A 14,856-nucleotide genomic window follows, 5' to 3' on the forward strand; every position below is an offset into this window, starting at 1 on the left:
CAGAGCCACTGGGTGGCTTGGAATAGTGGGTTAGCAATTAACTCCTCTTTCTTCTGACCTCAGCTTAACTATAACCTTCCCCAACCTGGTTAAATGCCCTACTAATCACGATTCGGACCCCGTGCCTCTGCTTGGTATCTGTGGTTTATGTCTTCCCTCACCAAGTTCTAAACTTTCGAAGCCAGGAATCAAGTATTCCTACCCGCCATGTACCTGGCATAGAGATGGCCTTCATTAACAGGTGTGGAAAGAAAAATTTAGTAAATGGCCTTGCCTATTAGACATGTAGGGATTAGCTGCCTTTCCGAGCTACTCTATGATCCAGTGAGATCAAAGAAGAGAATTTATCCTGAGGATAAATTTACATAAAAGAACAGTGCTTATTGGTGTAGTGTTTAGAGTTCCAGGCTGTGTCTACCATGTCACTGAGGGACGATGACAGTGAAGACTTTTAAGGCAGGTGTGACTGTGATAAAAGGTAAGCAGTAAATGCAATACTTGAGCATTCACTGTGTAATAGATTGGTTGATAAAACCTTGCTTAAACCCATGTGCTCTCAAAGAGATTTTGTTTCTTTGGCTCCAGCGATCACCTAATGAACTGAAACTGGCATTACTCCTGCATCTGACAATGACTGGAATGCATGGACACGGGCTTACCAGACTCTCAAAGTGGAAGTAGCCAAAAATTTTCCATAGAAAGACCCATCCCCGGAAAAACACCCTAAAATATTGTACTCGAAAGAGCCCACTTTTGTTGATTCCCTTCTTGTGAGGACATGTACTCCAAAAGCACTAGGAGCTTACCATGCTGAACACTCACGATGTGGATGGTTGCCTGATTACAAGAAAGATCACTTGGAGGGACCTGAATGGGCTCTTCCTTTCCCAATTAATGCAGATCCTCAAAGGTAGTCTTGGATTGCCCAACAGCAGGACAAATCCTGACCACCATAACTGAGTCTCCTCACGTTCATTTTAGTGTGGCTGTTTATGGCAGGCAAAGAACTCGTGTGATAGAAGGCTTTTGGTTGAACTTCAAGTTTTGGTTGAGCCAGGGACTATTTCTGGATGCCATCTTTTACAAGAGATGCCAGGGGAGTGAGCAGTGCCCATAATCACCATGCTGGTGACAAATAAAGCAAACACCGAAGAGGAAGGCCTAATATTCAACACAATATCTTTTTGAACGTCCAGGAGCTTAGATTCTGTAGGAAAACCCCAACCCCTAAGAAATACTAAAAGAACAATCCAAAAACTATGTAAAGGGAATGTGAATGCCGTAACAGACTACAGGATCAACACAAACACATACTAAATTACTCACTGGTTAACCTTTTATCCAGAATGACTTTGCAGTATGTCTAACTCCACCCACATATCTAGCCTCAAAAGTTATGCTTTGAGACTATTTTTGCCTCAATTTTCATAGCACAGCATTTTGGCTCCATATTTCACAACAATGGTAAAGTATAATTATGAAGAAGTATGGGCCACACTGTTCGCTAATTTTATAATTAAAACAGAAGGCTTTCTTCTCATCTTAATGGACTGAAAAAATATTTATTTTCTTCATATGGATTGGAAAATAAGCCAAGACAATGAAAAATGCAGACTACCCACTGCCACGCAGCTAATCCTCTGTCCACAATGTTGTGTCATTTACTGAACACTTTTCTGATTGCCGGCGGGGGGAGGATGCTGAGCATTTTGCATTTATTCGCGTTAGCTTTATGAGGTAAACCCCTTAAAAGGAAGAAACTGAGGCATAACGAGAGGTTAAGGAAGTTGCCCCCAAGATTAGCGGTAGAAACGATGAAGCACTTGACTTGGCAGAATTTGCTTTTGAGTACCAGGGTTCTATATTATTATTTTCTCAAACTTTCAATGTGCATACGAATTACCTGAGAATCTTCTTAAACGCACATTCTGGTTCAGTAGATCTGGAGTGGGGCCTGAGATTCTGAATTTTTAACAAGCTTCTCAGTGGTGCTGAATCAGCTGTTCCAGAGACTATACTCTGAGTAGGGAGATACCATGCTACTGCAAGGAGCTGTGGTGGTGCAGTGGTTAAGCACTCAGATGCTAACCAAAAGGTTGGCGGTTCAAATCCACCAGCCACTCCACAGGAGAAAGATGTGGCAGACTGCTTCTGTAAAGATTTACAGCCTTGAAAACCCTATGGGGCAGTTCTACTCTGTCCTATAGGGTCGCTGTGAGTCAGAATCGACTCGCCAGAAATGGGATACTCCCGCAAAGCCAAATGCCAAGCTCCTTCTTTTTCAACAGAATGGTGTGATATTTTGAGTTGGAGTCAGGAGCCCTTAATTGATTACTTGACCCTGATACATTTGAGACAATATGGAGACAAGAAAGATATAAATCCAGAAGCAAGAGTGGTTATGGAATGCATACATTTCCATGTATTTTTACAGTAAAAATGCATTAAAAAATCTTTCACAAAAGAAACTTAAAAAATACAAGTAGGGTGTTGAGTTCTCCCCCAACATTCTTTCAGGCATCAACTGTGTCATGGGGGGAGGGGAATCCCTAAATAGTTTGATTGAATCATACAAAATACTCATCCGTCATCTCTCATCAAGACATTTACATGAGGTGGGGGTTAGGGAAAGTCGGCTCACAAGGATCAGTCTCCAATGTAAGGTTACAGTAGTTCTGAGAAAGCTCAATCCTTCTGCTTAATGCAGAGTCCCTGTACAGTACAGTATTTCCAAGACAAAACTTTTAAGTGTGGGATTCAGGTGAAATCACCACACTAAGTCTTCACAGACCGAGACACGCCCAGGTGAGTAGCACATAGATTTTAAAATGTCAGATATCATCTCTCACAACACGTAAGACAGCATGATGTCAGCTTCAGGATGCATTCCAAAATTCACCTTGATTTCCTTTGTTTAAAAGCATGGACCACAGTTGAGCGCATCAGTCAGGTACAGATTTCGCTAGAAACAGAGCGATCCTAGCACTGCTGCCTCAGGAATAAAATCTCCAGGTCGGCTCTTAAGCAGCTGATAGCAAAGGACGCCGTCACCCAGCTGCACTCCTCCTCGGCCTTACCACTCACTACAGCTCAACGTGCGTTTCACATGGAAAACTTTATTTGATGATAAAAATCTCAGCCAGACTTTTTCCTCCTCTTTAGCTACAGAATGTGTATATTGTGTCTGCTCCAGGAAAGGAACTTGTTCTGTGAATGTCCACACAACTATAGTTACTCATTCTAATATTATGGATAAAACCATACGTCAAATAAAGCTATGAGCAATGTAATATTTATATATGCATAGTGTTTTACAAAAAGATTGGCCCACATACCGCTTTTCATCAACACAGAAAGAGCATTAAGTCCATAGCACACTGCAAAAAATGATGAGTAAAGAACAGAGAATGCAAACGAAAGCTTAATAATTCACAAGCAAGCTTACCATGGAGGAAATGATTGCTCAAAGCAACTAAAGCTTTACAGAATTACTTATATAGTCTCCCACTTTAAAACAGCTTTACATACCTGATGTAGTTTACATTACAATAGATCCCCATGAACCAATTTGTTTCATACTCAGAAATATAAACACATATCACATTCCTCACAGCTAAATTTTTATCATAAATTCTCTTTTATACAAGAAAAAAAGGCAACAGTTGATTTTTTTTTTTCTCCAAATAGGCTCTATTAATTGCAATTTTTAAACTGTACACAAGAGTGGCTGGTTTTCTGTTTTTTTTTTTTTTTTTGCCCCCCCCCCCCTTTTTTTTACAGTACCACAGGAACAACAGTGATTGACTTGCAAAGCTTTGTATCTGTGCGGAAAATGCAAAACAGTACTACAGAAATACACAAAGCATGGTAAGCAGCAGTTTGCTGTAGTGGTCCAACAGGTACAAGCAAACGTTTTGGCTCAGCTAGGCAGTAGTCCATTTAAACCACATCCTGGGGCTGCAGCAGACCCAACCATACCTCCTGCGAGATCATAAAAGAGTGGGTCATTGAATGAAAAAGAAAACTCTTTGTGTTTTGCTCTTTTGTCCAAAGTCGCAAAGGACAGGGTCATGAGGGCAGAGGTTTCCCAACCAGATCTAGAATCACTGGGATGGCTTCCTTCCTTCCCCATCAATCATCCTGGATCCTTTTCTTATGATTTCAAAGTGAAATCAGCCTTTCTAAGAATGAGCACTTCCAGCCCTCACTTCTTTAAATATCAACAGAGAGGTTCCTTCCACCAAGGCTCGTTCCCTCATCCCCAGTTTGGCAAAGGACAACCACTGGCTTATGATAAACAGGAGATGCATCCCCTCCATATAGGCATGTTGTCTCCTGTTCCTCTGCTATCCAGCATCAAATCACACAAGACAACACAGAAGGTGATTTTGTTCATTCCTTCTGGTGGCTGAGCAAAGCCATGATGGCACTGCCTTAAGGAGATCTTATCAGACGTTGGTGATGCCAAACAAGCCTGACCATCGGTGCTTGGGCTGTTTGGGTAATGGCGGCCAACCTTTTTGCCTCTGTGTCTTTCTTGGGCCAGGGAGAGTATAAACTGTTTTCTGAACCAACAATAAGTCAAGAAAATAAATTTTCTTTGTGCTGTGTAGCTTTTCTATAAACAGCCTTCGTTTGCAATAGTGGTCTCCTCAAACAGTTTGCTCAACCCTCATCCATCCCACAGAGTCCTAAGCTTTTACCAATATAACTCTGCCTTTTTGATCTTTTAAGAAAAACTTCCTTACTACAGTATAAGCACTAAATCGCTACAGAAGTCTATATCAAATTAAACTTAATCAGTGATTTCCCTTACTAAGAGAAAATTACTAACAGCCCCATTTAACCAGGGGAGAAAAAAAAATTGCCCAAAAAAAGGGAACAATTTGTCAATTCTACAGTTTTGGGTTAGCATTTGGCAAATAATTTCCAAAAAAGTATCCATTTAAAAATACTTTCTTTAATATTATACATCAGGCACAACATTTTTCATATATTTGTTTTTCTTATAATATTTCAAATGCATAAAATGTTGCTATTCATAGGATCCTCAGGTGTCGGGTGCTTTATCAGGTAAGAAACTAAATAATTTCAGGTTTGTGACCTTCCTCTAAAAACCTTTGACACAGTAAAGGTTGGAATGTGACTCAGCATCTTAGATGCTGAGGTCAGTGCTACATTCTTTGTAAGGTCGCCGTCTCTGCTCTGGGGGATGTCTGGAACTCCTGCTGGCATCCTGTTTCAGACTCGCCTCTTCCCTCTCTCGGTGGCTGACTTTGTCCTCTCTGTTCCTCTTCTCCAGTGACCGCTCTCTCCTTCTCTCCGGAGACTGTGCTCGCCTCCGGTCGGTGGACTTCGCTCTCCTTTCAGGGGAGCCGGCTCTCCTTCGCTCTGGAGACCTTCTCTGATCCAAGAGTCTTTCCAGAGACCTTCTCCGACTGCTGGGCGAGCTGTCTCTCTTGCGGGTCGGTGACCGTTCCCGCCTCCTCTCAGGAGAAACCTCTCTTCTCTTCTCATGCTTCTCCCTCCTTTCCAAAGTATTGTCAGCACTCCGGATACCTTCCCGCCGCTTCTCTGGAGACCTCCGCTTGGGTCCATTGGCCACCACCCGCTCTGGCGGTGTTTCTCTTCGTCCCTCTCGTGCCCGGTCCTTGGGTCGGCATGCCCCAGTGTCGGGCTTTTTAGAAGTTCCATTCCACGTGTGGTGTTCACTGGGCTGTCTGCTATGTTCTCTGCTGCCTTTTGGGTCTTTGACGTGTGCCCGCTTTTCCCCAAGTTGTAATGATTGGTGAAGATCAGGTGGATAACTGGACTCCAATGATGGATGCTGCCGGCGGTCGGATGGCCCGGTTCTCATTTCCGGAACACCTTGGGGACCGGTGGGGGGGCCGTGCCGGTCGCTGCTGGGGTCTGCAAGGAGAATAAATGAAAGCCACAGTTTGGTATGAAGGACCTTCAGCTCCTGGCACCAATCCCACACTTGAGATCCCATTAGTCACAACAAACAAACAGCTATTAAAGCAGTCAGAACTGAAGCCGGCTGAATCTTGGTTAATTTAAGAACTGAAACTAGTTAGGGTAATAAACTAGTACTTATGGTTTTCAGCATCTAACCTATTCTCTACACTAGACATAGATCATTAAAGAACTTAAAGCCAGTCATAATTTTAGTCTTTAAAGGCACAACCCAAATAATCTGTCTAGAAGTACCAAAACTTCCCACCTTAACTATCTTTTGTTCTTTCCCCACACCCCAACCCTCTTCCCCTAATGCCCCCATTCCCCAGCCTCACTTAAGAAAATATTCTTCCCTTTAAAGAATATTTGTTTGGATTTGCTTAAAAATAATCTGGGATATCGGGCTGAAGGGGCACAAGTGAACTTTCTGGAGGAATGGAAAAGTCTGTACCTGGATCTTGGAAATACCATATCTATATAACCGGGTATCTATAGAGGTAAGTAATTCTCATTATTCTGTATTCAGGATTTCACTGAATTAAAAAATAATCCAGGGTGGTGAGTAAAGGGGATTACAAAGGTGAGACAAAGCCAGAAGCTGGTGATTCAGTGCCACGTATATGAGGATCCATTGAACAGTCTAAGTTTAGAAATAAAGAACCGCTTTTAAAATTTGGAGTCCCCTAATAGATAAGAATTTTTAATAGATAAAAAGGATCTAATAAATAAAAAAGAGGCTGTCAGGTACACACAGCCTCAGATAAAACCTTTATAGGCACTTTTCTTTATAATGTACAAGTCAGCCATAATTACATGCACAAGCTATGGAGTTAACTGGACTGCTTCTTTTATCATCAAGATACTTAAAGATTTAAAAGCAGGGCAGCCCATGGGCGTTCCCATTTATTATTACTAAACTGTATGAAATGACGCTGAAAATATTTCAGGTGGCATCCTGGGTTTAGTCCTCTTTTCGAAGCAGGACTGCTTTGCTGCAACTAAACCCATCACACACAATATACTATTCCAGGCAAGGGACCAGGACAAGATCACTGCCATGTGGATGGGGCCGGTGTGACAGTCAGAGATCTGTGGGTGCCCTTTAAGGAGCTTTCATGAGACGACAAGGTCAACTTCAAACAATGTTTCATGACTGAACACCTAGTGTGGGTTTTAACCGAAGCAGGGATGTACCCTAGAGTGGGGGCTGGTAAACTTTTGTAAAGGGCCATATAACAAACATTTTAGGCTCTGTGGGACATATAATCTGTCGCAACTACTCAACTCTGCCACTGGAGTGAAAGCTGCCTTGCACAGTGCATGATGAAATGGGCATAGCTGTGTGCCAATAAAACTTGACTTACAAAAACAGGCTGTGAACACAATTTGGCCCATGGGCTGTAGTTTGCAGACCAGCCAGCAGATCTCATCTTCCTATCTGGCAAAGCCCTCTCAACCTAGATGAGAGCTCTGTGATATGAGGGTCTTTCTTTCTAAATACTGGGTAGGCAACTAGAATGAACATAAACAGATTGTTAAAAAGCCATTTTAAGGTTTAAGTGAGGGCGAGTGCTTAGACCACTACCATAAACCTAACCTTGGGATCCTTACACCTACTTTTAAGACACAAGAGAGCAAGACGTTCAGCAGGGCAGCGGTGTACTTACAATTCAAAGAAGGCAGGGCACTCAGAGTGAACTGGCAAACATATCAAAATAGAGCTAAGCAGAAGCAATGAGGACATGAGGCCACAGCACAGAAACACCTAGTATTGATCGAGCTACAAACCGTAGTTTGATTATGGCCCATAAGGTAGAAGCAAGCCTCCCCGAGCTTTTCATTTCGCAAACATGCAGCGATATTAGGAGGTATCATCGCTGTGGAAGGGAGGGCCCAGCACCGAGAACAGTCAGAGAGAGAGAGAAAGAGAGAAAGAGAGAAAGTTGAACGTTTAGATTCCCTATAACAAAGAGGAAAGAAAAAAAAAATCTACATTTGTTAACATAGGGCAAAGAGAGTTTATTTGTCCCGTCAGACAGTCTAAGGCAACACTCAAATAAGGCTGCAGAGACCGCAGTGAGAACAGTGACGTTCAGACAGCCACCAGTGACTTGAGAACCCAGACAACGGATGAACCCATTTTTTTTTTTTTTTCGAACGACTGGAACAATGACAGGCTGGCATAGAGAGCATTAACAATAAACAACAGAAGAACAAAGTTCCCTCCCTCCCTCCCCCAAAAGACCGCGGCAGTTAAATTAAGTACAAAAAACTCGTTACAAAAATAGCCTCACAGAGAAGCAGGTTCCAATCAAGTCAGAAAAATATTGGAACTTAACATGTTATAACCCATTTGTGAACTCTAATCAATAGAATTAGAGAGATTAGTCCAAATGATACATGGAAACTTTACAGCAGCACAACCCTGGCTTGTTCAGCCCTTCTTGGAAAACTGCGTATTTATTAAATGATCTTTATTTTTAGCCCAAAGAACATTTGTTAGTGTTGGATTTCCATCCTCAGTGCAACAGACATAGGTTTTGAGAAGGTACACAGGTTACTGACGATGACTCTCCAATGAAATGTTACGTCCAACAGAAGCATAGGGAAGACAAAAAGAAGACAGCGTTACACAGGCTCAGAGCATCAGCACACCTATCAGTCAGAGGGTTGGACAATACACAGGCTCAGAGCATCAACACACCTATCGGTCGGAGGGTTAGACAATGTTACACAGGCTCAGAGCATCAACACAACTATCGGTCACAGGTTTAGACAATGTTACACAGGCTCAGAGCATTAACACACCCATTGGTCGGAGGTTTAGTACATCTTGTTGTCACAATTATTTCCTCGGTGGTTGTCCATGTCTAAAGGGGCCTCAGCTGATACCCCCATTCCACCTTGGAGCCCTTGTACTTTGCACCTGTATGCATGTCCAACACCTGGGAAGGTTGCCCTTCCAAGGGGCTATCTTTCTCCTTGAGATGCTTCTGAATGAAGCATCCCATCAAGTCCAAAAATGCAACTGGGAATCATGCAGGATGCTTTCAGAAAATAGGGTGATAACAGATAAATCCCTAAGAAAGGGGACCAACATATATGGGGGCCATTCAATCACAGTTTCTATAGAAACTTTCGTAGACCTTTGGTTGGGGAAAAAAAGCCCTACATCTAGGGCATAGCTTTTTTTTTTTTTTTTTTTTTCTGTTTTAAACAAGAATCTCAAATAAATAGGACAGTTATTATACAATATTTTTCCATCAGAACACTAAGCTATGTAAAGATCATTGCCATTTACTCAAATCATGTCTATAGATAGGACAAAGGAATTCTAAGTATATCCTGGCTTTCCTCACAGGAAAGGTATAGTAACATGTTTCCCTCATGATGAGCACTGGGAATCTATTTATTTCATCCTTTATCATTTAAAAACATATGGCTAATATGTCAACAGGTTTGTTGTCTGTCTGTTTTACAGTAGGGCTCAGGTGGTCTGATTTGGGGTAAGGGACCAGTCAGGGGCCATAGACAAGAGTTGTATACAGAGCATAAAGGAGGTGAGCAAAGCCCCAAATCATCTCATAGTTTCACACCTCTTAAGTAATGACATCAAGTAACCAAAAAAGAAATAAAAAATTTGTGCCTCAACATATCACTCAGGAAACCTGCTTTCCTGCTTCTTAAAAGGAGTAGAGTCATTTGTGCTAACAATTGGATCTCAGAAACAGTTTGGCACAGTTCAAACGAACATTCCTTCGCTCCTGGTCGGACTAGACAAAATGTTCTCTCTGATTATCAGAAAGGGGGCTGTAAAGACCTTGTCTTAGGCCATGCCCCAGTCCATGTAAGCAAGCAAAAGGATGAAATGCGTAGAGATTTCAGGGCAAGCGAGGCAAACAGTCACATGGTGTGAAAGGCTGGTAAGACACTGGTGAAAAGGGGAAAAAGAAAGAATCTCCTGCTGCCGTTCTGGAGACAAATTCATGGGGTCATGCCAGGGAAGGAAGGAACATTTTCATAGTTTGACCCACCATATTCTGGCACCGAGCCATCTCCCCGCTTCAGAAGCAGACGTACTCTGCGGCCACCATTCTTAATCAGTTCTATAGCCCGAGAATGCTTCATGTTCTTGGTAGTCTCGCCGTTGATCTCCAGAATTTCATCACCAATCTGCCCGAGTAGGAGTGAACAAAGCAAGAAGGTCACAGAAGGTTTTCACCAGCTCTTAAGGTCCTTTAAGATTTAAATTATTTCATTTATTGAATTAACAAATATTTATTGAGTATCTATTATGTTCCAGAAAAACTTCTATTGTTTAGGATACTCAATCAAAAACAAAAAAAAACAAGAAACACAAAATTCTCTTCCCCCATGGAGACTGAATTCTAATGAGGGAAAGACAATTGACAAGAAAAATACATGTAGGTAGTGATAAAAATAAGGGAAAAAATAAAGCAGTAAGAGGAATATTAATTCTTAAGGGAAGGAGGATGTGATAGGAGCTTCTAAGATGACTCCTGATGATCCCTGACTCCTTGAATTCATGGCCTTGTGAAATCTTATCCCTTTGAATATGAGCCTAGTGACTTGCTTCTAAAACTAGAATATGGTACACATGACGGGATGTCAGTTCAGAAATGAAGTTACAAAATTATGTTGGCTTCTGTCTTACTTGCCCTCTTTTGCTATCTCACTTGTTTGCGCTGATGGAAACCAGTTGTGGACTGCCCTATGGAGGCACAGGATAAGGAAATGAGGGATCCTGCTAACCACCACAGGAGGGAGCTTAGAAGCCAATCCTCCCCAGTTGAACCTTCATATGAGACCACAGCTCCAGCTGACAGATTGACTGTGGCATTTAGCCACTGTTCTAGGCACTAGAGATAAAAGAGTGAGCAAGACAGGCCAGATCTCTGCTCTCAAGGAGCTTATATTCTAGAAGGTAGAAGAGAAAAATCCCTGGCCTTGCAGTCAAAAAGCCTTGAATTTCAGTCCTACCACCACCTGGGCTCCTATTTATATAAGGGGATGATAGAAGTACCCACGCCTTCTGAGACGTGGGGATCAAATCTGATAATACATAAAACATGTAAATTATAAAGTTATTACAAAATATCATGATAATGGTATTTCCTTAAGCCAGAATTTTGTTTTAAGTGATTAAAGGCAAGGGAAAGCATATGCCATGTGTTTGAGATGTAAACAAAAGGAATTTATACTATCATGTATCTTTCTGTGTACAAAAGGAATTTATTCTATCGTATATCTTTCTGTATACAGGCACAAAGTATTTTGGGAAGGATATCCAAGAAAGTGATACACTTATGTACCATTTTTCACTGTTTAATTTCTTAAACTACATTCATGGTCTACTTTCTCAGTTAAAAAAACTAGCTAAAAAAAGTCAGGAGAAACTTAAAAACCAAGACTATGCCTTAAATACAAATACTTAAACTCTCTACACTTTTGATCTTTTTTTATTTTTATTTTTTCCTCTTTCCTCTCAGTCCTAATTTCATTCACTTTTTCCTTTCTTGGCCTGTCCTGATTTTTTTTTAATTTTCTTAATTGTCCTCTATGTCTATGTCTTAATCTACATGACCTATCTATAATGAGTAGATCATTTATTTTTTCCTTAATAATCTAAGCTGCCCATAAGAGAGAAACATTCATATACCACAACGGAGATTAGACATCTGAACAGAGCAGAGTGGATTTTTGGTATTTAAAATCTGCAACTTTAACTGCTATAGAGCAACCCTGACTAACCATGCCATTGGGCTACTGGCCCTTTCCTAAGGCAGAGTCAACTTGCTCTTTCTGAGGCTAGATTAGGATAGCTAGTGACGATCTAGAGAATGGACAGGGCTCACCACCCAGCATCTATGGGGTCATGTGGCTTTCCTGCTTTCTGGGTGGTACAAATGGTTCCACACTTGGTTGCTAACCAAAGGTTAGAGGTTCCACCCAGAGGCGCCTCGGAAGAAAGGCCTGATGATCTACTTGCAAAAAATCACCCAATGAAAACCCTATGGACCATAGTTCTACTCTGACACACATGGGGCTATCATGGGTCAAAATAGATTCAATGGCAACAGGTTTAACTGGTAAGCATCCTGGGGTATACAGGGATTCCTGTGAAGTGACATGTCTGCCTCAGACTAAGCACAAATACCAAGGAAATGGGATGCAGAAAACACCTACTTTAACAAGTTTATAAATGAGTTTAATCCTTCATTCAATCCCAAAGAGGGGAAAGGGCTTACCTAACTTTAGCAGCTACAACTACGGTGTTTTAGGTGAGAAATACATACACTAGGGTGGGAGTCATGCATTGTGAACATCTTGAAAGCTGTAGAAAATGTAATTTTCATGAATACAGAGGCTCTAGCCATGTATGCCAAGAAGTCTTTAAAGATGATTTATTTAATCTACTCCAGACTTGTCTTCCTACTTACCCTCATCTTTCCACACCTTTCCGCAGGACCATCCTCTGCTAACCGCAGAACATAGAGGTCCATGTTATACTCTCGGCCTCCTCGAAGACTAAAGCCAAATCCCTTGGCTCCTCTTTCCAGTTCTACAGTGTAAAAATCTTGCTCCTATTTAAAGAAATTAAATGGAATCACACTGGGAGAAGTCATATCCACACACATTTCTCTCCATCTCTACCCAAACATTCTCTATTATGCTGAGTTGGGAAAATGGCACAATCTCTATCCCTCTCTTGGTGATTCTCAGTGAGGATGCAACAGGCATCTGGGGCAGGACAATTCTTCATTACATGATACCATCCCACACACCCTGAGCGCTCAGCCTCCTGCCTCATGCCTATCATCAGGACACCAACAACCATATCACCTCCACATCTAAGGAGGGCTCCCCTCCTGGTCAAGAATCAGGAACACACTACTAACTGCTCTCAGAACACCGGTAAAAAAAACCTAAACTTTTCCTCACCCAGTATTTCCCATATTTGTTTTACTTGCTATTATTTGAACACCACCCATTACTATCCTGAGGGACAAGTATTTAGCTTAAGGGTCTCACTTGAAATTCATAAGGCTAAGAAACACCTCATCAAAAAGCCATTTTCTTGGCATAAATATACTTATAAATTTTACAAGTAGCTTTGCCCTTTCTCTGATCATCAGTTCTTGCGACAGTTTTTCATTTCGTTTTTTTTTTCCCCCTAGGAAAGGGTATCTAGGAATATTTTTCAATCGTAGTAATATAAAATGTCATTTCCTAGACAACCAAATATGAGCACATATTTGGCAAATCACCTTACAAAAGGTTATTTATTTTAATTGAGGGTGCCTTTAAAAAATATCTCGTAAAAATAACTTCAGAAAGGTGGAAGGAAACTTGTAAGTAAACTGATAAAGAGAAGCAGCCCTCACCTGTGTTGCCTGGGGTGCTTTGAACTCAAACTGACATTCCTGCTTTGGTTTGGTGGTGTTCCTGTCAAAGTGAGAAAAATAAATATAAAGAGCAACCCATGAGGAAACTGAGACCAAAACAAGAATAAGCATCGTCATGCCAGGAGCTGCCTTTTCCCTTGAAACTAAGGAAAGGAACCAGAGCCGTGTCTGACCTTGTGTCCTGGGTCCCTTGCTGAGAAGGCGTGTGTGTGGTGGTGATGGTGGCGATCTTCTCTGCATTGGTCAGCAAGGTAGCATTTGAGGACTCTGCAGGGTGCAACAGAGCATAAAGAAATGAAGGCCCTAGAGAAGATACCGTCAAAGGAAGTAGGCAGAAGCCAGTATCGAATGGCAAATTTAGCAGCCCCGTAACCATCTCAAACTGTTCTGGCTTGAGTTTCGAAGCAATTAGGAATTTAAAGAACCATTCTAAGACCGTCTACAATGTGGGCCATGGCTACCCCCCTACTCTCCTCCCACTCTGACAGCCCCATGGACGAAATAAAGAGTTTGGCAAACAAAATGCTATTCTAATACTGTCACCAAGGTGGGTGTTGCTCACTCTGCCCTTGACACTTAAAAATGACAGCTCTATGAAAACATGGCACTACACCAGAATTATCTTCCAGAATTTTATTAGCTGGTAATAAATGTCTCTGCTAACATTTCCTGCAATTTATCAGCAGTATTTTTTTTTTTTTTTAGTGGGTCTGCTTGATTTCCTCATGTGACTATTAAACCACGAAGTGTACTAACGTCTTGGTGAACACACACAATACCCACTCTTTTCCCCATCGCTTCGCTTTTAATAAAGCACAACTGAAAATGTGGCCCTCGTGGAAGGTCTCATCTAGCATCGTTCATGAAACAGTAATTTAAAACTTGTATCAGTCAGAGCCAGAGTCTGTAAATATAAGCCATATAAATCATAAAGCTGCCCTAATGTAATGAATATGATCATATTCTTATGGAAACTGACTTTCTTCTCCACTAACCACATCCATAAGCAACTTCATTAATCTCTTCAAGTGTGGAGACCCAGAACCTGAGAACACTCATGTGGGTGCCTAAAGGCTGCACACCGACATGCATATATTAAAATTTAATCATGCATATAGCAATGTATATACTATTTTACAAATTACTTCTCCATTAAGATCAAGACAGGTAGTTACCAACTATAAGCAAGTTGCCTTTTAATATTTATTTTTAGGCTGACCGACTTAGGCATGACTTGCCATGCATTTTTCTAGCCAAGAAAACACTAAGTGTGGTGGATAAAAAAAAAAAAATGCCCGTTTAATTCATAGAAGTCTAGAAGTTTCCAGGATTCACAGTAGGTGCTCCAGTGTTTGTCGAATACGTATAACTACTCATGCTATACGACAAGGTTTCTACAGGAAAAGTATGGTATGCCTGGAATATATCTCTCTACACTGTTGTTCGGGGACAGAAGACATCCCTCAAATCC

The 14,856-nt window shown here is 41.4% G+C and overlaps 1 protein-coding gene across 12 annotated transcripts in view; it reads right to left on the reverse strand.

The window, feature by feature from the left end:
* Nucleotides 1-2,378: 2,378 nt before the first annotated feature.
* MAGI1 (membrane associated guanylate kinase, WW and PDZ domain containing 1) overlaps nucleotides 2,379-14,856 on the reverse strand; it is a 713,080-nt gene continuing 700,602 nt past the window's right edge. For 8 of the 12 annotated variants that reach the window (XM_049862784.1, XM_049862785.1, XM_049862780.1 and 5 more), the window contains 5 exons: nucleotides 13,559-13,652; nucleotides 13,365-13,425; nucleotides 12,420-12,563; nucleotides 9,993-10,131; nucleotides 2,380-5,910 (listed from right to left, as the gene is read on the reverse strand). In XM_049862784.1, the coding sequence (XP_049718741.1) occupies nucleotides 5,156-5,910; nucleotides 9,993-10,131; nucleotides 12,420-12,563; nucleotides 13,365-13,425; nucleotides 13,559-13,652 (1,193 nt within the window). In that variant the 3' untranslated portion in view covers nucleotides 2,380-5,155. Of the gene's footprint in view, nucleotides 5,911-7,746; nucleotides 7,836-9,992; nucleotides 10,132-12,419; nucleotides 12,564-13,364; nucleotides 13,426-13,558; nucleotides 13,653-14,856 lie in introns of all 12 variants that reach the window. The other 4 variants (XM_049862789.1, XM_049862786.1, XM_049862781.1 and 1 more) reach the window with 2 other exon arrangements.

Source organism: Elephas maximus, chromosome 20 (assembly GCF_024166365.1).
Source record: "Elephas maximus indicus isolate mEleMax1 chromosome 20, mEleMax1 primary haplotype, whole genome shotgun sequence".
NCBI lineage: Eukaryota > Metazoa > Chordata > Mammalia > Proboscidea > Elephantidae > Elephas > Elephas maximus.